The following is a 27,517-nucleotide window of genomic DNA, read 5'->3' as shown; positions in this document are numbered from 1 at the left end:
TTGCAAAAATGAAATGATGATCCGCAACTACAAGTATCAACACAAGGTATGTATCTCCATCTTAAATAAAAGCATTCAATAGCACATCATTTGTTCATTTCACCTAGACTCGAAACAGCTACGTGTCACCCAGAAGTTATCGTTGCAACCATTATGTAAGTTTACCTCATTTGGTAATATCTTCATCTTCAAATCTTTTAAATCAACCTACGAAAACATTACCCACATCTGAAGTTACCCAACCGTTATTCCCTGACCTCATTGTTGGTCCAGAAAATCTTCACAAAAAGGAAGAAATATAAAAAATAACCGTTGGAAAATAAATGAAGAAACACATTAATGTTGGAGATAAACTTGTTTATGCTCCACGTTCGAGCATTAATAGGTCACATAATGTAACACCACGAAAATGGGTTTCGTAATCAAACCAAATTAACTAGGGATGAGCGGGTAAAATACCGTTGGTGGTAAAAGTTAACCCGTAAACACAATAACCAGGAACAAATTAACCTAGTTAGTTGTCACACCCTGACTTTTGCGTAAGCGTGATTATGTGTGACTTGCTTAATACCATTGCATTCAATCATAACAACAACTAAGCTGACAAACTTGTGACCGGAGCCTAACCCTCATACCGGCCGCGTAGGCCTTGGCCATTCCCTACGCGGGCCCCGTAAAACCTGCAGATGCAGAAAACATGCACAGTTGTCTGTTACAGCAGGTTACACCGACTTATATGCATGGTTTTCGATTCCAGGGGCTGCACCAGTGGTTTTTCATGCATAGGGGACACCTGGAATGATCAGGAATCAATCCTAGACTTGTGTGGAGCAATCTTGTGATGTTTTAATTCCTATATAAAGAGTTCTTGTATTCTTGTTCATTTGCTCATTTGCAAATATCATTCTCAAACACTCTCTGGAGCTCTCTGGACTTCAAGCAAGCTTCCATCAGCTCTTAGTTCGTGCTAAGGACCATTGTGAGTGTTCTTAGCCTCTCTAATTCGTGTTTTATTAGTTTAATGATCTAAAGTCAAAGCCGTCGTAATTAAGCTTTGACTTAGTGATTAATCACTAATGGTCCAGTCATTCTTCGAAATGAAAGTGGCTATGAGTTGGTAATTATGTGGGTAATAAACCCTTAAAAGGGCACCCTCTGATTTCCACTCTAACTAGGTCAATTGTCGGGTCAAACTTAATTATAAGAAGTCAACAAAAAGCTATTTTGCAAATAAACTCATAATTAACAATGTAGAAGCTATGAAACCTGTTTTAACACTTATATAACTTGGTAATTAATGTAAGAACATGTGTAAGCATGTTCAATTCGACAATTTTGAGTTTAGGCTCGGTTCAGAAACGAAAGTCGCAAAAGTAGACTTTTGCTTTGACTTTCAGTTCTGACCCGATTTAGCTTAGTTTAGACATGCCTTAGAGTTCCATTAGGACCAGGTTATAGGTTAGCATAACCCTCTGAGGTTATACAACTTGGTTCCTTATTTATCCAATTCATTTGCATGTTTCCGTTATATGCTTAAAAGTTGACCATTATGCCCTTTCGTCATTAAAACGAGATTTTTAAAAATATGAGACGACAAAAACCTTTATTATTGATTTATAAACTTGTCCTAAAAATTTGACATTAGTTTGAGGTCTAGATTAGGAGTTATGCTCAAGATCGTAATTAGAAAGCTTTTTATTAATTAAACAGCATTATTAGCATAAAACCTATCTAAACCCAAATTTTGACACCAAACTTTTTACCCACTGATATTTATATGATGTGTTATGATGTTCGGGGACCATAACTAGCTTGGTAATGTTTAAACAGTGCTTCTAGTGAAAATTTGGTGTTTCGGGTAGTGTCCGGTTGTTCGGTTGGTTACCGGTTCGTTAAGGTGCTAAACTTGCAGTTTATTGTGCTTTATGTTACCTTTCGTGACACTTTTGATTCTTGACACTTAGGAAAGCATTCAGGACCATTTAATCATATTTCTGCATGATATAAGTGTGTTTAAATGTTGATTTTGCTGATTTTCTGCAGAATTCTGCAATTTAAGTGAGTTTTAGTCACTTTCCGGCACTTAAACTATCACTAGAAAGACAGTTTTGTGATCCTTACTTTTCTACGCACTATACTAGTGTAATACTTGGTTTCTGGCTCATTCTGTGTCTCAACACACTGTCTGTCTTTGTACTGAACTCTGTCAGCATTTTCCTGATTTTTCTGATAAATGTGCTAATTGTGTTTCGTGCATCATTTGAGTCAATAAAGTTCCTATGCAATAATGATATTACATTAAGCAATATGTGATGCACATATGTGTATATGACAATTATCAGAAAGCAATTCAAGTGATTAGTTGTAATTCAGCACAGCCATTAAACACTAATCATGGTTTAATAGTTGTACGGATACCTGGAATTTTGACAGTTGTCACATTAGTAACATGTAAATAGGTAATAAAACAATGAGTTGTAGCCTTATATAATCAAAACTAAACTTGAAGGACTAAAACTGTCAAAAAGTAAACATGTGTTTTAAAACATAAAGAAATTAAAACACAACACACATAGTGTGTGTGTAGGTCGATCATCAAGAGGAGCAAACAAGGGTAAACCCTTGTTCATCCAAGATCATCAAATTGAAGGAGAAATTGGACCTCAAATTCGTGCATGAACATGAATTATCGATCACCTAGACTAGGGGATCATAAGGTATGTTTAAAAACCTAGATTGGTGAAAGTCATAATTTGAGACAAGTAGAATACTTGCAATTAGATTGTTGGATTATGATCCAAAGATGAAATTAAGTGTATATACATGCTTAGTTTCGTTAGACATAATAAAATTATGAAATATTTGATGTACGATTCCTTGTAAGTGATTAACAAATAGATTATGAAGTGGGTTTTGATAATATGATTAAGTTGATGATATACTAATGTTTATGATCACCATGAATGGTAGTAATAGGAAGATACTTGAACAATTTATGAGTTTGATTATATGCTCACACTTGCCATGAAATGGGTGTTATATGATAAGATGAAATTGATGTTATATTCATGTTAATATATGTTTGAAATCATCATGTGTATATGAATGATTAAAGTCTTTGGTTAAGTTTGATGTTTGGGCAAATTTCATACATATGATGCAATGGGTTGTTTCGTGGTGATGAAACAATCCCAATGTTCTTATATAATGAATTATAGATTAGCATACAATGACTATAAACTATGTTAACTTGATGTTAACAATTACATGGACTAGGTTGATGAATGTAGTTAAAATGGTGGCCTAAAAGTAGCACCTACCAGATAACTAATGAAATGCCTAAATGAGTTGTTGAACTTATTTGTGGATTTGCATAAGTTAATAGGCAGTTGACTTTTAAAAGTCAAACTGGCCTATAATAGGATCAAATGGTGATTTTGGTATAAAGTTCGTAAGGTGGGGTAGTCGTGTTAAATGATGACTAATCTAACCATCTTGCGGATGATAAATGGTAGTTTGATGCTTGACAAGCTAGATGGAAGCTTGGGAAGAAGCGGGTCAAGCGGATCAAATAGGGGGAAAAGCATAATCGGATGCAAGATAAGTAAAGCTTACACCTTTTAAATAGAGTATTTATTATGTATTTGTTTGAGAACAAGGTGACTTAGTATTTGAAATAAGTTCTTGAAATATGACGTTCAGACACGAATCGATACGGATCGGAAAAAGTAAAACAATAAGAAACCATAACGAGTAAAAAGGGTAAAATGGTAATTTGGTCACGAGTTGACAAACAAACAATAAGTTTTGAAAAGTTACCTTATGGTGTGAGCCATAATGAGTAAAAAGGGTAAAACGGTAATTTGGTCACGAGTTGACAAACAAACAATAAGTTTTGAAAAGTTACCTTATGGTGTGAGCCATAATGAGTAAAAAGGGTAAAATGGTAAATTGGTCACGTGTTGACGAATAAACAATGAGTTTTGAGAAGTCACCCTATGGCGTAAGCCATGATGGGTCAAACGCGTAAGTAAACGACTTTTGGAAATATGGCCACTAGGTGTAAATCATAACGGGTCAAATGAGTGAGATGGTAAATAAATACTTTCTCACAATACATATAGGGGTAGGTTAAGAGGTGGGTAAAATGGTCATTTAGGCCAAACGGGTCAAATGGTAATATTATCACAATTTGACAATAATAACTAATGATTGCTTGTCGAGTCTTATGCTCACAAGGAAAAATAGTGTATGGGATTACATTGCTATTAATTAGCAACTAATAAGGCAAGGTATTAAAAACGGGTCAATGCCTTGACCCGAGCCAGGTATGTGTAATGGGTCAACTCTCAATGAGGACTTTGGGCCTGGGGAGAACTAATTGAGTATGGGTGGACATTGGATTACCTAAAGAAAGGTATATCTAGGTGTTGTTGGTTTTTTCACAAAAGCTCTTCCTGACCTCTTTTGTCTGCGCCGCGCAGACCACGCGCATACGTTTAGGTTTGCAGAGTGTTTGATTTTCAGAAGACATATCATTAAAAAAGGTCTGTGAGACATCTTTTTGGTGCAGATGTGAGAATGGGTCTTCTCACCTCTTCTTACCTCTTCTTCCTTTCTTTTTGCATCACAGACACAAACCCTACACCTCCTTCTTCTCAGCTCCACCACTGTCGTCCTCCCTCCACAGCTACCTTCCCACCACCACCCTCCCTCCACAGCCACCTTCCCACCTCATTCTTCTCTGACTTAGGGGTTAGCGAGATCTCCACCACATCCGTCGGAAAACAACAGAAATAACTACAATAACTCAACCATTTTCCGGCGAGATCTCCACCACATCCGTCGAAAAACCTTCACTCTCCGATCACAACCGCCGCCGTTTGATCCGATTGTCGCACTGTATTCATATTCACTCTCAAAACAATGGCTCCGGTGTCGGCTTTAGCGAAATACAAGCTCGTGTTCACCTGATTGAGCTTTCACCTTCGCCAATCTTGAGAGCTCATGCTGCTCTTTCCTTCCTTGGATGTCTGAGATCCCACATTTTTTTTATTTTGAATCGGGGATCGTCTGCCCTTTTTGCAAATTTTGTATTGCTTTAGGGATGGAATGATATCCCCTGAGATTTAATTTACCCTATCACTTTGTCACCAAATTCCTTAGTATTTTTTGCTAATTTACAGTTGGGGTTTCTCGGTGATGATTTCATAGATGACAAGTTTGATATGTCCATTCCATTCATTGTGAAGACGAATCGAGGCATTTGTCTAAGAGATACCCTTGTTTGCTTTTTTTATTATATTTGTTTTGGTTGTTTTGTTTTTGTTGAACAATATTGTGAATTGGTTGATAGCTAACTTTTTGCAGGCTGTCTCTGTTGATAGTTTTTTAGAGCAAACGACGATGTGAGGTGATGCAAATGTAGTTGAAGATTCGCATCGATTGATCTTGCTATTAGAGACTTATGGATCTAATTACTATTAAGATTAGGGGTTTTACTCTTTGCGTTTTTAATGTAATCGAAGTTTAATAGATAAATATATTTGATGTTGTAAGCTTGAATTTGTCCGGCTAAAAGTGATTTGAGCAGCAGTTAAAAAACAAACAGTCTTCTTCTTGCAGACTGCAGAGGTGTGGTCCACCTCTTCTGCTACAGATGTCAGCAGATGTGGTCCGCATACTACAGACATTTACCTCTGAAAAAACAAACAACACCCTAGTAGTTTGAAATTGAGATATTATGTTCTTAGGGACATAATGAATTTAAAATGGAATACGGGTTAAAATAGTATACTTGGTCAAAATAAGCTTTAAAATGTCCTTCGTAGTTAAAAGGACTAAACCTTGACAAAAATGCCCTCCGAATAATAAATCGGGCAAATGACCCTTGAGGGTAGTTTTAAAATGGATTTTATATTTGGGTGGACCCATTCGGTGGTATAAAAGTGAAATGCGTAAACCTTTTTAGTTTAATGCCGCCTAACGGGTCATTTTCGTAAATTATTAAACCGGGGGATAAATTGGACAATAATGGTTTTTCTACAACAAACCACCACAAGTAAAGTTGTGGTGTAAAATAAATAGAAATCTCAACGTTGAAATAGGAGGTATGGAGAGAATGGATGAGATTTGAGCGTAGTGCTCAAATCTTGAAACGAGTCGAATAATTTTGGCGCATAAAACGCGAATCGATAGCATAGAACGTAAGAGTTGTGAATCCGGGTCATGGATTATGAATTAAAATGTGAGTAATTGATTTTCGGACGCGTAGAAGTAAATTTGAGGCGAAACGGAAGAAAATGTGAACAACTTCAGGGGGCCGTAACCTACGACACTCTACCGTAGGCTATGGCAGAGTCCATCTGCCAATTTGTTGTTGTGTGTGTGTCGTAGGATATGACATACTTGTCGTAGCTTACGACGAGCATTCGCTGAATATTTTTGTTTGTTTGTTTTAGTAAATGTGGGTTATCAATCTACGATTTAAGCATCATATAACTAAGAACCGAACACAACCGAAGATCAAGCATAACGAAGAACCGAACACAACCGAAGTTCAAGCTTCCGCTTTTGTTTCGTTATTTTACAAACCGCTTTAAAAGTTATGAACGTTTTAACGTGTTAAAGTGTTTAAATATTTATGATCTTTTATTAAATCCGAAATTTTGTATGAACGTTTATTTGCATTTCTTATATAAAAATGCAAAGTTTTTTTTTTTTTTATAAATTTTTAGTTATGTAAGTCCGGGTCTTACACATAACCTCCTCAACGTTAAATACAAGTATTGAATTGAGCTTGTGCAAATGCCTCGTATTAGGATTGTTAATTATAATTGCACTTCTTCAAAAGAAATGTATGATAATAATTTTTTTTTTTTTTTTTTTTTTTTTGCTGATAAATCTCTATTTCATTCCACACGAAAAAGGGCAATTACAAAGCAATGGCAGGTAGTCGGGCGAGGATTTATGGTTTGTTAAAAAGTATTAAAGCATATGTTATGTTGCATCAATACAAATAAACACATACTATGTTTCAAAATCTGAATTCTCTAAATTTGAAAACACAATCAAAGCATCAATTGCAGCTTTATAATAGACAATTGAAGATCAGAATCTGAAGGCCATACAAGACAAACAGAATGAGCAAGAGGATTCTGAAAACCATCAAGAAGTTGCTGAAGAAAAAAATGAAATGATCAACCAGATCAAGGAATAACTCAGGAAAGCCCACCAGCAACCGCATAAACAACTTGTTGAAACCAACACTTCTAAGAGCCATGATTCAAAACAAATTAATGAAATCCTCAAGCCTCTTGAGAAGATAGCAAGAGAGAAAGAAAAACACAACTATACAACACAAGTTGACAGGAAAACTTGGAATGAAATGCTACAAAAAGTCACAACAGTTGAAGGGACCTCTGGCTCAAAGAATGAATCACAAAAAATTGGGTCATGTGGGATGGTACGAAGGTTGGTGATACATATGTGCATAATTTGAAATATCATACATATTGGTAATGTATTACGGATGGTAGTATATACGGAAGAGGAATTGTATAATATTGGTAATGTATTACGGTCCGTATTATACAATTCAGACTTATTACTAGTTAAGCACTTGGTTAAGCACTTAATCATTCGGAAGTTACCAAACAACCTTTAATCCCTCCCAACAAAAATAATTAAGTTAATAATAATAATAATAATAATAATAATAATAATAATAATAATAATAATAATAATAATAATAATCTCCATGGGCCTGGTATTCACCTCGATTAATTTTTCAATAATGAGGAACTAGACATATGATATGTGGTAGACCAGTAGGTGTCTGGAAGGGCCTCCAACTCCGACTTTAACCACTTGCTGTGTGTCCTTTGCCTTTTGGGGTTAGCGAGTGATTCATTTCGTTAAATACTTAAATCTTTAATTTTATGTACATTTCCTTTTATTAAAAAATCAATAGGTACTTTTCGTTTATTAATGTTTAGTTTGTAGTGCTTTTTCTTTCTTTAGTTAATCTAGATTGCCATTTTGTTAACTTAATTTTAATTAAAAAATTAGTATTTTATTAAGACGAATGGGCAGGGCTGGCTCAAGCGGGAGTGAAATAAAGCAAGAGCTTTAGGCCCTAATTTTCCTAGGGCCTCAAATTCTAACAAAATGCATTATATGTTGGTAATTTTAGTTTTGAGAATGTTAACATTGAGTTTTATGATCTATAATTATGTATATACAAAGATGATATATGAATAATAGGATCCTTAGAAAAAAAATCTTTTACAAAATGGCCCTAATTTTGCTAACAGCTTTAGGCAAGAAAATTTTGAATCGACCCGGCGAATGGGATGTTAGTATTATTTTATTGCCACCTTCTCAAGTGGATTCCTTGTATATTGGTAGCAAGTTGCAACCACAATCATGTGCATAGGAAAATCAAGTGGATTCCTGTATATTGGTCGCAAGTTGCAACCAGAATCATGTGGATAGGAAAATAATGAGCCTTTGTTCTTATCTATACTTAGCTTCGTTAAAGTAATCATACACCAAATAATTTAATTTATAACGCTATTCTTAATAACTAAAAATAATTTGTAGTTTTTTTTAGTTAATTAGGGGTAAATACCTGTGTACTGCGGAGGCTTAAAACTAAACAGAACACAACTGTAATTACATTGTTGCAAATGAGGTTTAAGAAACACAAAAAATTAGCATTTTTAAAATTATTTTTTAATTAAATCATCATAGAATTAAATGTAAAATATGTTTTGTTAGATGGGGAATATATTCTTTTATCTTTTGCTAATATGTATGTACACTTAATGGGGTCCTTAACGCCTATATAGATTGGTTTGACGGGCGTTAAAGGTTGATGTGGCACGAATACCACACTCAATGTAGCTTAATTCTGAAATATAGCTGTATTAATAACTAGTAATTGTACCCGCCGCGCGTTGCGGCGGTGCCAAAACATAGAATAACTCGAATTTATTCCATCGAATTAAAACGTATTATATTTGACCTGACTTGTTTCCGAACAAAATTTACGTCAAAACGTAGATCAACTGAAAACGTATATAAAAATAGGCATGAAAACATATTATATTTGACCCTAGTCGTTTAAAAAAAATGATATTGAAACGTAAACCAACTTTAATTTATGCCTACACGTACATAAAAATAAGCACATAAGAACATAGTTTTTTTTTTTAAGTTAAAGAATGAAAGTACAGCTAGTAAACTTTAAACTTTAAAAACTCAAGATAGTTAAATAACATTTGGCAAAATTTTTAAAAATTAAAAGAGGTGTAAATATCAATATTGAAAGTTGAGAGAAAATTAAAAAGTGTGAATACTAATTCACACCTTTTAATATATATTAGTTTTATTAATAATGACATAGCAATTTTTAGTTGAGTATATGAGACTTACAAATTGCTTATAGCAAAAATAAAAAGAACAGATCAGGGATCGAACACCTGATGTCTAGTTTATTATTAATACGATCAATCAATATAGGAGACTCCCATTTTGTTTGCTTTTCGCCAAAGTTTAATATATGAGAAAGAAGAGGTGGGTGTGAGTAGAAAGCCACCGACCTTTAGTTTTAATATATACCAGTACATGGAAAACATAATGGGTATAAAGGAAAAGCTAACACATGTAGTTAGAAAAGACTAATTAGAGTTTTTTTTAAAAGGAAAAAACGACAATTTGACTTCACTCGATTGGGATTAAAATTTACAAAATGTACATAAAAATAAGCAAGAATACGTATTATATTTGACTTGAAATGTAGATCAACTTGAATTTATACCGACACGTACATAAAAATATGCACGTAAAATATTGTTCTTTTAAACGAAAAGTCACTATATTTGACCACACTCCTTTCAAGAAAAATAATTGCGACGAAACATAGACCAATTCGAATTTAGACAAACATGTAAAAAATAGTTTTTTAAGTAAAGAAATGATAGAAGCAAACTCGAAACTTTAGAAACTTGAGGGGTCAAAAGGAAATTTTACAATGTTCATAAAAACGACAAATTAGTTTTTTTTAGAAAGAAATTAGCTAACGAAAGTTATTGAAGGAAAAATAAATTAGTAAAAAATTTAATAGGTTAAAAACGCATAACATGTAAAATAAAATAGAGGCTAAAAATGCTAATTACCAAAATAGAAGGGTTAGAAGGATAAAACAGTTGTTGCACACTTTGTTTTTCGTTGAAGTAGGCTGGGAAAACAAATAGAAAAAAAAATTATGGAAACAATGCAAGGGGATTGAAGCCAATAGAAATTCAAACCTAAAGGACCGAAAGGAAAAAGCATGAAGTACTAAATAGGTAAATTTCACCGACATTTGTGTTTAATATATACTAGGATTTTAACCTGTGCCGCGCGTTGCGGCGGCTCGTCGCGTTATTGAATTCGTTTCACCCGGTACAATGATGTCATTAGTATGTCCACGTAACATTACGCGTTTTTATCTTATTACACACGTTACTTTGTGACATTAACGGCATTAGACATAGATAAAAAAGAGTGTCTTGGACATTGCAGTGTAGTCGTAAAATGTAATTTAGACATTAGCGTAGTTAAGCACGTTGCGGTGTAAAGTTGTAAAAGTAATTTAAACTTGTCGATGTTGGCTCAGTTTGTTACGCTACGCGACTGGTAAGTTACCGATACGGTATCACCAATCGCTAGCTGTAACAACCGAAAGGAAAAACCCACAAAATAAAATTGTATTATACCAAAAATGAAATCTAATTCATTAATTAATTTAAAAAAAACTAAATGATTTTTTTCATATGAAAGAATATATTGATTGATTTAGCAATTAAAAAGGTTGTGTGAATTTAAATACTTGATTAATTTTGATGAAAAGATTAATTAACTTTAAAAAAAAACTAAATGATTTTTTTCATATAAAAGAATATATTGATTTAGCAATTAAAAAGGTTGTGTGAATTTAAATACTTGATTAATTTTGATGAAAAGATAAAGAATACTTAAGTTTAGTGTAAAAACATTAGTTAAATAATAATAAAATAGTAAGTTAAATAATATATATTGGTTTTAGTGAATCATATCTAATTGACCCACCAATGTGATATTTTTGGGTGGATGCTGGCATTGCAATCTCAAAGAAAAAAATTAATAAGCTGGCGGGAATCGAACCCTACACTCTCTCGCTGCAATTCATACATACAAACCACCAGACCAAGTTTGAGGTTTTAGTTTCTTGTATGGCAGACATTTTATATATATAGAAGATGGCGGTGGCTGTGATGTGGCAGCCACCGACCATTGATTTTAAGAATATCTATACATATAATAAAGTAAACCAATGTGTGACACGTGTCATTCATTGGATGCACCTATTTTTGGGTTTTCCCGCCTTTCTTTCATATTTGTTTTCTAATAATTTATCTTCTAATTTGTAGATAATATTAAATAGAAAAATGTTTATCTGATAATTATAACCGTTTGAAATTTGAAAAGGGTTTCACGCTTTTTTGGATTTTATTAAAATTCATGACTACATTATATATAATTATAAGTTTGAATATATATGTCAAAATTAAAAATTATTCTTCAAAAATTCAGTAACATCCATACTCTATATATACTACTAAATAGAAAAATGTTAATTGAATATAAAAAAAATATAGGATATCATCAAATGTAATCGATTACTTAAATGAGTATACACATGCATGGGCGGTGATAAGGGTGTGCGGGGAGGATCACCGCACAGGGTCTGTGATTTCGAGGGGCACGTGTTTTTTATAAAAAAAAAAAACCCGATATCTATGTTAATTTTTTTAAAATAGCATACCAAACATGCTTTTAGTGAGCCCAATACCCATTGGCATTAGCTTTAGGGCATGTTTGGCTAAGCTTTCTGAAAAAATTTATTAACTTATTGGCTTTTTGAGAAGTCATAATCTACAAAATCATGTTTGACAATATGGGTGTATGTGAGAGGAAAAAACCAATAAGTCACTCCATACTACTTTTCCAAAACCTCAATAAGTCTATAAGTTGTTTCAAAAAACATAACCAAACATGCTGTTACTGAGCCCAATACCCATTTTATTTTAAAATTAACGAATTATATTAAAACATTACAAAAGAATATATTTTTTCGAGCTCAAACAGGGTAAATGAATTCTTACGGACGACTCTGTACACATGTATGAGATTTTTTTACTATTATTATTAGTTTCATTATTTATCAAATATATATAAATGTCTCCGTCTTTGATTTGCATTTACAAGAAATATTTATTATATAGTTTAAATTGTTCAACCCGTGTAACACACGGGGAACTAACCTAGTATATAATATAATATATAATAGGTTTTATCGAGTAATGATTTTTTTTTTCTTTAAAAAACGAAAAATGCGTCATTTCTTTTACGAGTGGTACCTTTTTATTTTAGTAAAAGGAAAATATGGAAAAAGGTTTCTTGAAATGCGTAGAGGAGGGGTGAGACGAGAAGGTTCACGTGTAAAGCAGCAGGCCCCACCTTGTCTATACCTCATTTGTCGTTTTCTGTCTTTATTTACGGTCCGACGGGTGCATGTATCAGTCCTTGTTTTCATAAATAAAATAAAATAAAATAAAATACCCATCACTTTCCAACTTAATTTCATTTCATGCCTACTTGTTCGTTTTTCTGACCTGTCCATGACACATTCATAAGTCTACTTGGATATTTACATTAAAGAACCTAACCTTCAAATTTAGATTGATTGAAAAGTTTATATTGGGTGATAACCCCATATTTATTGAACACGCTTGAGGGCAAAGTGTATGACAACCTAATTAATTAATATATTGGCAATTTGCTTGAGTGGGCTTGATAATATATTATATTATATAGACCCAATTTGTAAATATATATATTCACCTCAAGTAGTAGGTGAATTAGGAATATGTCCAACTCAGTACTTCATTTCCCACCATTAACGAGTTCTTAAGCATCGGTCAAATTATAGGTGAATTTACTCTTCAAAAGTATACTAAACATATTTAACGATTTATAAGTTTATTAACTTTAGCTTAATAAAACACATGTGTCGATACTACCCAAAATCGAATTCCCGCCACATCTCGCAGAAATACTTACTAGTGAACTTTAAAATAATAAATAACCTTTTTGTGATGGGTCGGATTTTATATCTTTCTAACATATAAAACGAAGATCTTTTATGATTGTTAAAAAAATAAAGTTCATAAAAAAGATTATAAATTTGGTAAGTAGTTTATTAAATAAGGATAAGATATTAATAAATAACTAATTTGAGGAAACAGCTGGAACCGTATTAGTAAATCATGGAAAAAAAAAGTTAAATTCTAGTTGGACGATCGGTGTAATTTACTCTAAACAATAAATTCATTATATTATAATTATTATAAAAAAATATAAAAAGGTAAATTAGAAGGAGAGTTGTTGTTTGTAGATATGTATTGTTGACGTGCACAAGGGTAATATCGTAAAAGACGTGGTTCCTGGCCCTTTGTGATTGATTCCTGTCCAGGAGAGCGAGTATAAACAGCTGCTTCTCCGCCCAACCATTCTCTTCATACTTTTCTCTCAATCACTTTTTCTTTCTCCTACTTGAACAATCAATCAATCTGCAGATATGTGTGGAGGTGCAATCCTTTCCGATATCATAGCCCCCTCGGCTAATCGCTCTCGCCCCTTGACTGCTGATAATTCTCCCTCTGATTTCTTCGATGACTTCGAAGCCGACTTTCTGGGATTCAAGAACAACATGCCTTATGCTTTCTCACCCTCCAAAAACTTCGCCCCTGGTACTAATTCTCCACCTCATTTTTCCGATTATGTTTCCTAATCAACTGCAAATTTGTATCTGCTTTCAGTTTTGCTTGATGATTAAATATAATAATATGTTTGTTGTTACTATGTATAGGGTCTGATGAAAAATCTGCTGGTTCAAAGAAAAGGAAGAACCAATTCAGAGGGATCCGTCAACGGCCATGGGGCAAATGGGCTGCTGAAATACGAGATCCAAGCAAAGGGGTCCGTGTTTGGCTCGGGACCTTCAATACCGCGGAAGAAGCTGCCAGGGCTTACGATGCTGAAGCCAGAAGGATCCGTGGTCCCAAGGCCAAAGTCAACTTTCCCACACCCGCTAAGCCCAAAAACCACAAATCAACTTCTGCTGCTGCTGCTGCTGCTTATGGCTTTTTTGTGGAAGACAAGCCAAAACCACAGCCATCAGAAAGTGATGCACTTTATATCAGCTCTGATCAGGGGGGGAGCTGCAACTCTTTTGAGTTCCCATGGGGGGAAAATTGTGCTAATCCCACCAAAAAGCCAAAAACAGAGTCGGTGAATTTGGTCTCAAATTGCGATAACGATCTCTTCTTTGAGATGCCATATCTTGAAGGTAACTGGGATGCCGCTTTTCTCACTGGAGAAGATCTAAATCAGCAGGATGGTGCTGCTAATGTCATGGATCTTTGGAGCTTTGATGATCTTCAGTTCTTTAAATAAAAACAACTTGATCTATGTGTGTTTGTAAATAAAGCTTTACATATCCACCCCCCCCCCCTTTCAGTAGTGTCCCGGATATTCGAATTATGTAATGGCAATGACTTTGGCTGTGTTCAACTCCGTTTAATATTTGAAGTTTCTTTCTTGTGTTGTTCATTTTTAGACTCAAAACAGGACCTCCGCTGCTGCGAATATATATATATATATATAGCAGCAGAAGGAGAAAGCAGCTTTACAATTTCCCCAACTATGATGGTCGGTCAATATGAATCAATAACTGCTTTTTGTTTCTCATTACTCTGCCCGCTTTCATATCCTGGGTTTGTTCCTACGATTACATTGAAGCCTTCTTTGTAAACAGATTTTTATCATTTTGAACAATGAATATTACTTGCTTCATATAACTTTGATGTTTTAGAATCCTCAGTAGCTTCTATTACCAAATAGACTTGGTATAAGGCATGAATTCTCCAAATGAAACCAAACATGTAACAAATATGCACGCTTCTCACTACTATGAATTAGTGACCGAGAAACAATTCGTATTACATGGAAGGTACCTCTTGAGCTGATAATAGGTACTAACCAACTACCAAATTTCACACTGGGTTACAAACCTATGTGAAGCGTGCGATGGGATGTGGGCAGGTGCGCGCACACACACTAATCATCCACTTTTTTTTTTCTTTGAACGGCAAATACACTAATCATCCACTATATGATAGATGCATGCGCCTCTTACATATATACTCTGGTATACATTTAGAAAGACACTATAGTCTGATCACACCACTACCATGGTATTACATCACAATTGTATAATTTCTTATCAAGTACACTAGCCTCCCAAAACGTATAATCGACTATGTATAATTTCTTATATGGAATATGCTAGTGAGTACCGAGAACATTTTTATATAATCCCATACAATATAATTTCTAAAAGTCAAAATCCTAGGTAATGATATAAAAGAATTTCAATGAATATGTGTTAGTTAAGTATAAGACTACATCACTACAAACTAACTTCAGTAATTCTTTTTCAAACGTAAGAATTCTTATTACCATATCAAAAATTCTTATTACCATACAAAGTAACAGAGATATAATAATCCATATCTTATTTACTTATACTGATTCAAGATTATGTTAAAGTTGTTTACGGAAGTTTGTTGCAATAGATTTCAATTAGATTGGCAATTTAAGTTCTCAAGACTGTCGATCTTGGTGTAGTTGCGTATTAACCCAAAGATAACAGTTTAAATCTAACACTCATAACTTTAGAAAAGTTTGTGTTATAAATCACAGCGTGTACATATTTATGACGTTAAGAAGTTGTAGAAAGTAATCGTAATGCAGCGACGTTTTCTTTTCTTTTAAACATCATTTATAAACTTTTATAAGATTCTAGTTTTTATACTTTATGATTTTACAGAATTCTTTCATAATAATATTTTTCCATTTATAGCTATTATTATATTTGATTTACTTATCTAAATAACAATTCATTTCTTTCTTTAATGTCGTGAATTATAAATTATAATTTGTTTACGGGGTTTAATTTGTTTTTGACATAAGAATCATCCATAAACTGAACTTTTGATTCCAGTTGGCAGGCTTTCTCCAAAATTCCTCTATAGGTTTCTGCTAGTAAATTTATTGTAATAAACGAAGGGGGATCAAAAGAAACTAGCTAAGCCTCCCATCTACTCTGATTACAGCTCTCAATAAATTATTCATGATTTGTCATTATCTGTATGTATCTTGAACCTACTTATGACTTCAGAATTGCTTTTTAGTACTACTGAGAGTCCATCATAGATCATCCATGGCTATTGCAGATGGAAAATCGGTCTTTCTTCTTCTTCCTATTGTTGTTGTTTTCAGCTTATCAATACCTACTGGCTGCCTGAGTTCCGCACTCTTTGTTTTCGGCGATTCATTTTTCGATCCTGGAAACAACAACTACATCAACACCATTACTGATTTTCAAGCGAATCATTGGCCATATGGCCAATCCTACTTTAGTAATCCAAGTGGGAGATTCTCTGATGGCCGTCTCATTCCCGACTTCATAGGTGACCAACGTCTCAATAGAACTTAACTTTATTTTCTTTAATCAGTTAGTTATCGTAACCTCGTGATGCAGCTGAGTATGCGAAGCTGCCACCCATTCCAGCATATCTTGAACCCAGTAATAAGGAATATACGCACGGAGCAAACTTTGCCTCTGGAGGAGCCGGTACCTTGATTGACACCTATGCTGGATTTGTAAGACTCTTTTTGTCATTTGAAACGCGAATATGCCACTTTTGTGTTTGACAAAATGCCTAGCTCAACAGATAATATAATCTCTCTTAAGCTGCTTAGTATATATAACAAACATGTCATCTGCTACCCTTGGTATCTTATTTATACGCTGCAGGTGGTTGACCTTCACACACAGCTACGACACTTTGGCGATTTAGTAAATCATTATAGGCAGAATCTAGGTGATACTAAAGCCCGCCAGATGCTATCTAGTGCTGTCTACTTGTTTAGTTGTGGATCCAACGACTACATAAGTCCTGTCGTCAACAATCAGAGTATCTACTATCAGTATACCCACCAGCAATATGTGGACATGGTGATAGGAAACTTGACGACCGTGATAAAGGTAGTTACCTCAAATTGATTATACGTTCGAGTACAACCAAACCATCTCTCTTTTATTCTATTTTTGACTTTGCTTTCTGTGAACAGGGAATATATGAAGTAGGAGGAAGAAGATTTGGGTTTCTCAACGTCCCGCCGCTAGGCTGTTGGCCAGCAATTCGGTTAAGACAGCCTGGCAATATTTGCAGCAAAGAGATTGATGATGTTATAAGACTACACAATCAAGCCCTTGCTAGAAAACTTGAAAACCTGGAGACGCATATGGAGGGATTTATGTTGTCGAAGTTGGATTTTTATACCTCTATGAGCAATAGAATGAAGAATCCCTCACAATATGGTACTGAATTGCTTTGGGTTACTGAAAATTGGCATCTATTTCCAATATGTTTTTCACATGTTAATTGTGAAATGAAGGTTTCAAGGAAGGAGAGACAGCATGTTGTGGTAGTGGCCCTTTTGGAGGGGTCTACAGCTGTGGAGGGATGAGAAGAATAAAAGAGTATGAAGTATGTGACAATGTTCTCGAGTATTTATTCTTCGACTCTTATCACCCTAACGAACTGGCAAGTCGCCAATTCGCAGAAATGTTTTGGAATGGAGATTCCATTGTGACTGAGCCTAACAGTTTGGAAGCACTCTTTGACGGTACAAACCTTTTACAGCAAGTATTTTTATCATCTCTCCTATGAAGGAAGTATTAATTTGTTTATGTATGTATTGTAGGGGCAGCATCAACAACCTTCCTCGTCCATCCAAATAATGAATTATAATGTAGTAGAAGCCATGAAAGCTTCTTGTTGCTTATATTTGATGGCAATAAGTATCTTTGCAATATAGTAACTTTTTCTTGTGATTGTGTTCGGGATAAGTTTTTGTTATGTCTGTTAGTATGTTTGGCTTTGAACTTTGTTTTAATATCTAGTAATGTTGTTTTCATGTAGACATGTATACGTTGTCATTTTATAATACATGTTTATAACATCTATCAATATTATTAAGGGAAATCACCTTAATAATCAAATTGACGAAAGAAGTTACATGTATAAACCCGAACTTTTTTTAGGTTATGTATAATGTAAGGTGGGCGTACCAAATCAGCACCACACCCATGGTACACCACGCATAAAAACATGTGGTGTTTAAAGAAACAAAAAAAGGCGGCACGTTTAAATTGGGGTGCCTAGCGGCAAGCATATTAAGTTTCCTTTTCAGCATAATGTCATAAGGAGATACATAATAAAGATACCTGATATTAATATCAACAGTAAAATCAAAATCATATGCCTCAAGAACAGATTCATATTACTTTTTTCGTCCTTCAATCTCTAGTTTTTCTTATTTTATGTAAAACAAAATTCATATACCTCAAGAACACATTCAAAAATTGTAAACAATTATAGATTGCTGATTAAAAGAAGATAGATAAATGTGCGTCTTAAATTTAAAGTCACCTGGCGAAGATGAGTCGTAGGAGTAAATATCTCTTGCTTATGTTCTTCCCCATCAACTGAATTCATAAAAACTCTCAATTAGACCTAAATTGCTTAAAGATTAGATAAAACATTGTGTCTTAGGTGTAAATTTTCTCTTACCGGTGGATGATTCTTCAAATAAACATTGTGTATTAGGTGTATATTTTCTATTACAAATGGATGATTCTTCAAGAATTGCTTCTGATTGTGGCTTTAAGATGACGCTAAACCTTCGTCTGCATGAAGAACGATCCTAATCAGATTATAACTCCTTTCTACAGTTGTAGTAGAAAACATTATGACTCCTTTCTAGTACAAAACAACCTGTGATGTTTTACCTTATCAACAGAGAATGACTTCAAATGAGTATGCTTGGCAGCTGAAAATACCACCAAAAAAAGAAACCCCGAAATTGGAACACTCAACTTTTGAGAGAAATAAGAGAGTGAGGAGTCTGCCAAGTCAATTATATCTGTTTAGCCTCCTCTGGTGTCATCTCAACCTGGTGGACCATAAACAATGAAAAGAGATTCAACCATTCAAATGCCAGCTTGCTTGCTTATTTGATATTCTGTGTGTGCTGTGCAGCCATGACAGGATCTTATCTCGCACTTACATACAGAACCTGAAATTAATTGGTAATCAGATGCCAAATACCTAATTTGAATTAGGCAAAACAGTTGATGATCAATAACAATTGAACAAGCACTCAAATCAATCAACAATGACGAGTAAGGATTGATACATACACAAGGCTCCAATGGAGAAATAATACTAGAAGAAACCACAGAATCAAGCTTCGTATAGCTCTTGAAACTATGGACCGTACACTTGCAACTGAAATTGTCTCCGCCACCGATCGATAACTCTAAGTAGAATGCAAACTGTTTTCCAGAAAAAAAAAAAAACATACCCTCAAAACATTAGGCATAACTACCTCATTTGAACGGTTCATATATGGTTTTGTTTTGTATGTATGTAGATAGATGCCTGGTAGAAACCAACATTCAGAACTGGACTCGAGAAAAAAATCCGGTATGTACATGCGTATTTTATACCTGTAATCTATAGACTATGGGCATGTTTGGCGCTTTTTAAAGGGGCTTTTATGACTTTTGGAAAAGTGAGGATATAGTGACTTTTTAAAAAGTCACTTTTCCCCTCACATATACCTCATTACCAAACAGACTTTTTAAAGCTTTTAACTTTTCAAAAAGCCAATACGTCAATAAGTTGTTTCAAAAAACTTAGCCAAGCATGCCCTATAAATATGTTATATATTTGAGAAAATCACGATATTAGCCAAAGATTGGTCAACTTTTCAAAAATAGCCATTGAAAACCTCTCAACGAGCCGTTTCAAGAAAGCTGAAACGGCTTAAAAAGTCCTTTCAGTTTAACCAATCGATGATTGCCACGTGTCTATTTGAGACTTTCAACATGGCTTAAGCCTTTTCAACACGGCTTGAGATCTTTCAACATGGCTTAAGCCTTTTCAACACAGCTTGATTCTTTCAACATGGCTTAAGCCTTTTCAACACGGCTTGAGAACTTTCAACATAGTTTAAATATAAGCGAATAATTAAAAAAATCTCAATTAAATGTGAGAACTTGAAAATCTCAATTAAAAAATCTGAAATTTTTAACTTGAAAATAAAAATTTACTAGGTTAGAACCATGTGTATTACACGTGTTAAATAAATGTAATTTTTATACTAAATAATAAAAATACAACTTTAAAACCTCGTGTAATGTACGAGTTAAATATGTGTATTACACGGGTACAATACACGAGTTTTTTAAAGATATTACTTTCTTACTAGGGATGGCAATCAAACCCGAACCCGATGGGTAAACCCGAAACCCGACACATTTGGGACGGGTTTGGGGTCGGTTAATCGGGTTTGGGAATAGTTTTTATTTTTTTCGCGGGTTTGGGACGGGTTTGGGATTTAGTAATATACCCGTTTACCCGACCCAATTACCCGATAAAGTGTACCCGTTTACCCGATTGTATACCCGATATAATTTCTTTTATATTATTAATATGTATATATATGATACATCCCTTTTTTTACACATATAGGTATTCTATTCCGTATGCATTGTAGTTATTTGATATATTTTTTTATAATAACATTACAAAATGTAATCGGTCAGTAACCCAATGAGTTTTGAGATGAGTATACCCAACGAGTAATCTTTTTAAATTAACGGGTATACCCGAAACCCGCGGGTATACCCGATACCCGATGGGTATTTACCCGCTAGAAACCCGACGGGTTTTGGGACGGGTTTGGGACAAACTTATCTAATCGGGTTTGGATTTGGGATTACCTAAACCCGTCCCAAACCCGACCCATTGCCATCCCTATTTCTTACAATACACGAGTTTTTTTAAAATATTACATTTTTATTATTTAGTATACAAAATTACATTTATTTAACCAGTGTAATACACATAGTTTTAAAAGTATAACTTTTTTAATTATTTGGTATATACAATTACATTTATTCAACTCGTACAATACACGGGATTCTTAAATACATAACTTTTTTATTACTTAATATATAAAATTACATTTATTCAACTCGTACAATACACGAGGTTTTTAAAGTTATATTTTTTATCATTTAGTAAAAAAATTACATTTATTTGACCCGTGTATTACACGGGATTCTAACCTTGTAATTTTTAATTTTCAAGTTAAATATTTTTTATTTTCAAGTTAAAACTTTTAGATTTTTTTAATTCAGATTTTCAAGTTCTCACATTTAATTGAGATTTATTTTTTTAATTATTCCTTTATATTTAAACTACATTGAAGGATCTCAAGCCGTGTTGAAATTTTTCAAGCCGTGTTGAAAGATCTTAAGCCATGCCAAGCCGCTACACTAAAAGATCTCAAACCGTGTTGAAAAGGCTTAAACCATGTTGAAAGACTCAAGCCGTGTTGAAAAGGCTTAAGCCATGTTGAAAGATCTCAAATGGACACGTGGCAATCATCGATTGGTTGAACTGAAAGGACTTTTTAAGTCGTTTCAGCTTTCTTGAAACAGCTCGTTGAGAGGTTTCCAATGGCTATTTTTGAAAAGTTGACCAATCTTTGGCTAATATCGTGATTTTCCCTATACATTTTGAGCTCAATACCCTATCCAATTTATACCCAGAAACGATTATATCCTATACCTGAACCTGATATCGGTTTTTTAAAGACCCGATATAATACCCAGATTTTTAAAATATGTTTTATTTTTACTTCACAACATTTATATATAAGTTTTTAAAAATAGCATATTATAAAGTAAGTAATTTGTATTTGAGTAAATTAATGTTATTATAATTTATTTTAATTATTTTTACAAATCACAATCCAAATTTAATTTTTAAACAAATTTACTTTTGTGTAAAACAATAAAAAAATATATTTTTAAAATCGGGTATTAGTACCCGGTTATACTTGAATCCCATTGTACCCTATTTTTCTAATTTTTTTAAAAACCCAATCATACCTTTGAGTTAAATGTAATTTTAGTTCTTGTGGTTTGAGCCATTTTGTCAGTTTAGTCCAAATGTTTCATTTTTCTCTTGTGAATCCAAAAAGGTTTCACCGTTGTCATTTTAGTCCACTAGATTAACTTCATCCATTTTTTCTGTTAACCAGAAGGGCAATTCGGTCATTTTATATGTAATTTTGTTAACTAGAAAGACAATTTAGCTATAAAAAATGACCGAAGCGTTCTTCTTGTTAACATAAATAATGGATGAAGTTAACTCAGTGTACTAAAACAGCAACAGTGAAACCTTTTTGGACCAATAGGAGAAAAATGAAACATTTGGACTAAACTAACAAAATGGTCCAAACCAGAGAGACTAAAATGACATTTAACTCATAAAAAAAAAAAAAAAAAAAAAACCTAAATGTAGGCCGGATTAGGCCCAAAAGTCCAAGCGTGAAGACTAAAAATTAAGCCCGAACAAAGGAGACCAGCGTGATCGCTCAGGCCCACTGCCTAATACTGCCCCAAACAAACACGTCGCTTCTGGATCTTACCGCCGGCTCCAGCAGTTCGCTCCTCCGGTGATCTTCAAGTAAGATATTTCCCATTTTTGCTCTAAGGGCTTTTCTGGTTTAATTTTATGAATAGCAAGTGGTTTGTGAGAAAATCAAACCGAAGCATGTGATTCCTTGAAGCTTATCATCGCATTTATTTTACTTGCTGCTAGGGCTTAGGAAGATGTCGAAAATTCGAGCAATATGGCAAGCATCTTTAACCGCCACTAAAAGAGGTAGGTACCCTGTCCGTCTGTGTTATTTTTCCAATTCACTTGCTGTACGCTGCTGCTGATATCTTTCTTAAGCTGATTATGTCATTCTGGTTGCTATGCAGCTCTCACTTGGAACATTGATGACTTGATTCCTCCTAGTGAACGATTTATATACAACTTCAGTTCAAAAGAAGAGCTTAAGAAGTGGCACTTGTATTCCGATTCTCAATACGGAGGTAGCCCACTGCCTTTATTATATCCATAAGGGGGAGTTAGCGAATTAATTTATAATGGAAGTTTTTGCTTAGGAGGTTGTATTTTCTCATTTTAAATCCTAAAGTACAGCTTACAATTCAGATCATTTTTGCTTCTCAGAAAACATGTGTGTTTGTCTATGTTCTTAAAAAATAACTACTGTCATAATTTATATAGGTTTATCATCAGCAGCTTTAGAGATCACAAATGCCGGAAAGGAACAAAGTGGTACTGGTTAGGATCTCTATCCTCACACCAAATATGCACAGTCCACACTCCATATCTTTATTTGACTCTTTAAAATACTATAGGAGTTTTCTCTGGAAATCTGTCTTTGGATGTCACGGAGGGTACAAAATGGAATATTAGCAGGAGTGGCTTCTGTGGTATGAGGTCTAAAAAGGTGGAAATTACTCTTGTTTGTTTGATTGATGGCTTTATCAATTTAGATCAATACTTTGTATCTTCGTTTAATCATACATGTTCGTATCAATAGTCTTGGTGATTCCCTTTTATCTGATGCAGTTTGATGGCTTTATCGATTTAGATCCTTATGATACTATAGCACTAAAAATTAAAGGAGATGGGAGAAGTTACATATCAACTGTAAGTGCTCTTTTTCTTTTGATTTTGATTTTTAAGTTGTACGCATTTTTGAGTTAAACTTTAATGCAGATTTATACAGAGAATTGGGTAAATTCACCTGGCCAAATGGAGGATAACTCATGGCAAGCATTTGTAGCTGTGCCTAAAGACGACTGGGTTGTTGCAAAAGTAAGTAATATAAGTCATTTACTCATTTATTCTGTTAGAATTCTTGTTTTCTTAGGATCAAATATTATTAAACATGCTGGTGCTTAGTGAAAAACCACAAGCACACACACACACACACACACACACAAGACGAGCATTCAATACATGACCAAAACTACAAAAGGCAATCGTAATGTTACAAGAACAAACTGATACTCTTCCAATAATAGGAATAACAGAAGAGTAAAACATCATGGAACTATGAAAGTGTAAATTGGAAAGGCTGTCATCATATCATAAGAAGGCCTCGCCTGGAGCCTAGGCGCAAGGCGCTTAAAAACCGAGGGATTTTTTAAGTTAGGCGCATAGTATAGAAATACCATTTTAGGGGTTTTAGGCATGTTTAGGGCCAGTCTAATAACAGGCATCAACAATTATTATACTAATCCTATTTTACAAATATAATAAAATTATGAAGTATATAATTCATATAATAAAAATAAGATAAAAACAGGTCAAAATTTTAAAATTAATAATAATAACTTATATAAAAATAATTTATAATATATAAGTTTAAAGCCCACTATATTAAAAAATTCCAATAGCAAAGAAAAAGCCCAGCAAATCAAATTAAAATTGGAATATAAAGGAAAGCCCAACAAATACAAAAGACCCAAACAAATGAACAATTAAACCTTTTTAGAGTTTTAGGGTATCGTCAAATTAGAAGCAAAAAAAAGTATTGTTGCAGTTATCAGGTTTGTCACTTCTCTTGACCGTCTTCCTTAGCGCCTGATATACTTAAACTCTTGCCTGCCTGCGCCCCGCTCCAGGCATGGTTTTTAGAAAAAAAGGTCGTAGTTCATCGCCTTGGTCACGCTGCGCTGCGCCTAGGCGCACGCCTATGGGGCTTTTGACAACCTAAGTAGTTAATGCGGTAAAATATCAGATATCGGTTAAGGACTGATATTTGAGATATCGGTTATTGCGGTGGGATATCGGTGGGGTATCGGTAATTTTAATATCATGCTAAATTTATATATAGAAATTTAACACTAACAATTCATTATACTCCTACCATTAACAAATTAACCTTTTGCAACTTGCAAGACACTAACAATTGTAACAAGTAGGAACTCATTAAGACTTAAAACACTAACACCTAATACTAACAACTAACAATTAAGACTTAAAACACTAATAGCAATAATAAGAAGAAAGGCGAATGGTAGAACTAAGAAGAAAGGTACTGATATCGGGAAAATCGGTGATATATCAGTCAAATATCGGTCAATATCACTGATATTATCGGTACCGATATTCTGACTGATATTTTGTACCGATATCTCTGCAGGGGACTGATAACCGATACATTACTGATATATCGGGATATTAACTACATAGGTTTTAACAAGAGATTATGGCAGTTCTCTTAAGTTCTGTAAGTTTTTTTTTTTTTCATACATGGATTTTTGTCATATTCTTAAGAGTAAATTACTTTTTGAGTCCCTGTGTTTTAGTGGTTTTAACAACTTGAGTCCAAAATCAAAAAGTTTAATGCCCTGAGTCCCTAGCCATTTATTTTATAACGTTTTGAGTCCAATTTTGTTCATTTTGGATGATAATGGTGAGTTTTTTTTTTACTGGAATTTCTGGGTTTTATGGGCCTGTTGAAGGGTTTGATGGAATGGAAGCTATAGCTTCTATTAGTTTTCATACAAATTTGAGGATCCATGGGCCTTCCTTATGGAAAACAAAGGGGTTCAGGATATGTTTCTTATAGTTCAACAGCATCTTCTGGGAAAGTAGTTGGTTTTCATGGCAGGAATAATGGTTTTTTAAGTGCTTCTTTTTGAGGGAATTCTTGTATATACTAAAAGGTTTGAACAAAAGTCGGTTTTTTGTGTTTCTTTTTGAGGGAATTCTTGTATATACAGTCTCAATTTCTCTTCCAACTGTCAATTATAGAAGATGAAGTATATTCCAGAATTAGCCATATCATGCTCACTTAACTCTTTTTAATGAATATTTCATTCAAAGAAGCTAGCAAGAAAACGGGCATGAGCATCATATTTTTCCAAATCACAACTAACCTTCCTCGCCCTGTTCATGACCCAACTAAAAGTTTGAATCTTGATCTCCACATCTGTTCTGTCCACACCCATTGATCTCTTAGTAGCGAACGAACTATCCATAGGATCCAAATAGTTGTATAAACCACCAATAAAGATCATCATCATCATCATCATCATCATCATCATCATCATCATCATCATCATCATCATCATCATCATCATACTCAGTAAATCCCACTAATAGCAAAGCTAAGGTAGGGTCTGAGGAGGGTAACATGTAGACAGCCTTACCTCTACCCCGTAGGAGTAGAGAGGCTGCTTCCAGTGAGACCCCCAGCTCGATAGTTGTATAAACCACCAATAAACCACCAATAAAGAGACCTTTTTAATCTGAACTGAGCCTGATCTACTTCTAGCCTCCTCAATCCTCCTTGTAACCGAATGAAGCAAGGTCAAATTAGCACCAATCCAGCCAAGAACTTTTAACAAAACCTTCTTTGCAATCGGGAACCAAATAAAAAGGTGGTCTTCGTCTTCATTTTCCAACACACAAAGAACAGGAAAGGGATGGGTACAAACCCCCTCTCGACTTGTACCTCACTGATGCAGGGGGTAATATGAAAGGGTAACATGGTCATTTCACATTCCATTTAACAGATCTGTTAACTTATTTGACGGCAGGGGGTAATCTTGCGACATAACAACAATGTTGGGGGGAGGGGGGGGGCAAATTGCAATTTTTTCCAGGGAGGGGGTCAGAGTGCCAATTGGCTTAAACCCCAGGGGGTAAAATTGCAGTTTACTCTTTTTCAAACTTCCAAGTGAATTTTTTTAAATCGCTTTGTTTCTGTTTTGTGTTATTTGCCCTATAATTTTTTGGTTTGAGTAGCTAGTGTTGACAATTGCAGATTCCTCTGGCTCATTATCTTCCAACATGGAGAGGAAATGTAATCGAAGCGGATATAGAAATGAACCCATCTCGAGTTGTTGGCATGTCACTGTCTGTGAATGCTGAAGGTGGGGTCCCGGGTGCTCAAACTGGCCCAGGTGATTTTAGGTTGGAAATAGACTGGATCAAAGCTTTGAGAACTCAATGAACGGCCTCCAAATTGTAGTTAAAAAACATGTTTATGCTTTGCTTTGCTTAGTTTAATAATAATAATACCTGAACATAGAAAACTTCTCTAGCTTTGTTCCTCAGTTGGTATGGAACACAACAGGATATACCTACCTACCTACCTGTTACATTTTAATTTTGCAACGTGCTTCTCCCTATCTTCGTGACCCTGCTCCAATATAAATAAATACTATTTATTAATGCTAATAATGTGAGTTTTATCTCCATACCTTGTTTGTATCAGACTCTATTGAATACGTTTACTTGTTGTTACTTGTATTAGACTTTAAAACTTGTTTGTTTGTGCAAATTTGTTTTTTTAATACAAACAAAATATAGTTGTATATTAAGACCAACGGTTGATTACTTTAAAATAT

The 27,517-nt window shown here is 34.3% G+C and overlaps 3 protein-coding genes, 1 long non-coding RNA gene and 1 other non-coding gene across 6 annotated transcripts; 4 read left to right on the top strand and 1 right to left on the bottom strand.

Annotated features, from left to right (window-relative positions):
• The first annotated feature begins 5,194 nt into the window (after positions 1 to 5,194).
• Positions 5,195 to 5,279, top strand: LOC118482548. Its single transcript, XR_004868581.1, has one exon. It is a non-coding gene; the product is annotated as a small nucleolar RNA SNOR75 (small nucleolar RNA).
• An 8,280-nt stretch (positions 5,280 to 13,559) lies between these two features.
• LOC110880301 (ethylene-responsive transcription factor RAP2-12) lies at positions 13,560 to 14,700 on the top strand. Its single transcript, XM_022128880.2, has 2 exons — positions 13,560 to 13,838; positions 13,958 to 14,700. The coding sequence occupies exons 1-2, from the start codon at positions 13,667 to 13,669 to the stop codon at positions 14,542 to 14,544; spliced, it is 759 nt and encodes a 252-aa protein (XP_021984572.1). The 5' UTR covers positions 13,560 to 13,666; the 3' UTR covers positions 14,545 to 14,700.
• A 1,468-nt stretch (positions 14,701 to 16,168) lies between these two features.
• On the top strand, positions 16,169 to 18,180 carry LOC110880300 (GDSL lipase). The gene is made up of 6 exons (XM_022128879.2): positions 16,169 to 16,622; positions 16,694 to 16,815; positions 16,970 to 17,200; positions 17,287 to 17,536; positions 17,614 to 17,844; positions 17,923 to 18,180. Exons 1-6 carry the CDS (start codon positions 16,373 to 16,375, stop codon positions 17,967 to 17,969), a joined length of 1,131 nt encoding a protein of 376 aa, XP_021984571.1. The 5' UTR covers positions 16,169 to 16,372; the 3' UTR covers positions 17,970 to 18,180.
• A 184-nt stretch (positions 18,181 to 18,364) lies between these two features.
• LOC110880302 lies at positions 18,365 to 19,686 on the bottom strand. Its single transcript, XR_002559343.2, has 4 exons — positions 19,421 to 19,686; positions 19,010 to 19,296; positions 18,792 to 18,907; positions 18,365 to 18,706 (listed from the first exon to the last, which is right to left on the bottom strand). It is a non-coding gene; the product is annotated as an uncharacterized LOC110880302 (long non-coding RNA).
• Positions 19,687 to 22,646: 2,960 nt separating this feature from the next.
• On the top strand, positions 22,647 to 27,367 carry LOC110880299 (probable complex I intermediate-associated protein 30). Of its 2 annotated transcripts, none has more exons than XM_022128877.2 (8): positions 22,647 to 22,763; positions 22,899 to 22,961; positions 23,063 to 23,176; positions 23,373 to 23,429; positions 23,507 to 23,598; positions 23,721 to 23,801; positions 23,871 to 23,969; positions 26,932 to 27,367. In XM_022128877.2, the coding sequence occupies exons 2-8, from the start codon at positions 22,910 to 22,912 to the stop codon at positions 27,118 to 27,120; spliced, it is 684 nt and encodes a 227-aa protein (XP_021984569.1). In that variant the 5' UTR covers positions 22,647 to 22,763; positions 22,899 to 22,909; the 3' UTR covers positions 27,121 to 27,367. The 2 variants fall into 2 exon arrangements, with proteins under 2 accessions (XP_021984569.1, XP_021984570.1); XM_022128878.2 differs by having other exon boundaries at positions 22,648 to 22,763; positions 23,373 to 23,423.
• The last annotated feature ends 150 nt before the right edge of the window (positions 27,368 to 27,517 follow it).

The sequence above is a fragment of the Helianthus annuus genome, chromosome 9 (genome assembly GCF_002127325.2).
Source record: "Helianthus annuus cultivar XRQ/B chromosome 9, HanXRQr2.0-SUNRISE, whole genome shotgun sequence".
NCBI classification, from domain to species: domain Eukaryota; kingdom Viridiplantae; phylum Streptophyta; class Magnoliopsida; order Asterales; family Asteraceae; genus Helianthus; species Helianthus annuus.
Note: the sequence above shows the minus strand (reverse complement) of the source record. Positions and strands in the feature narration are given on the sequence as shown.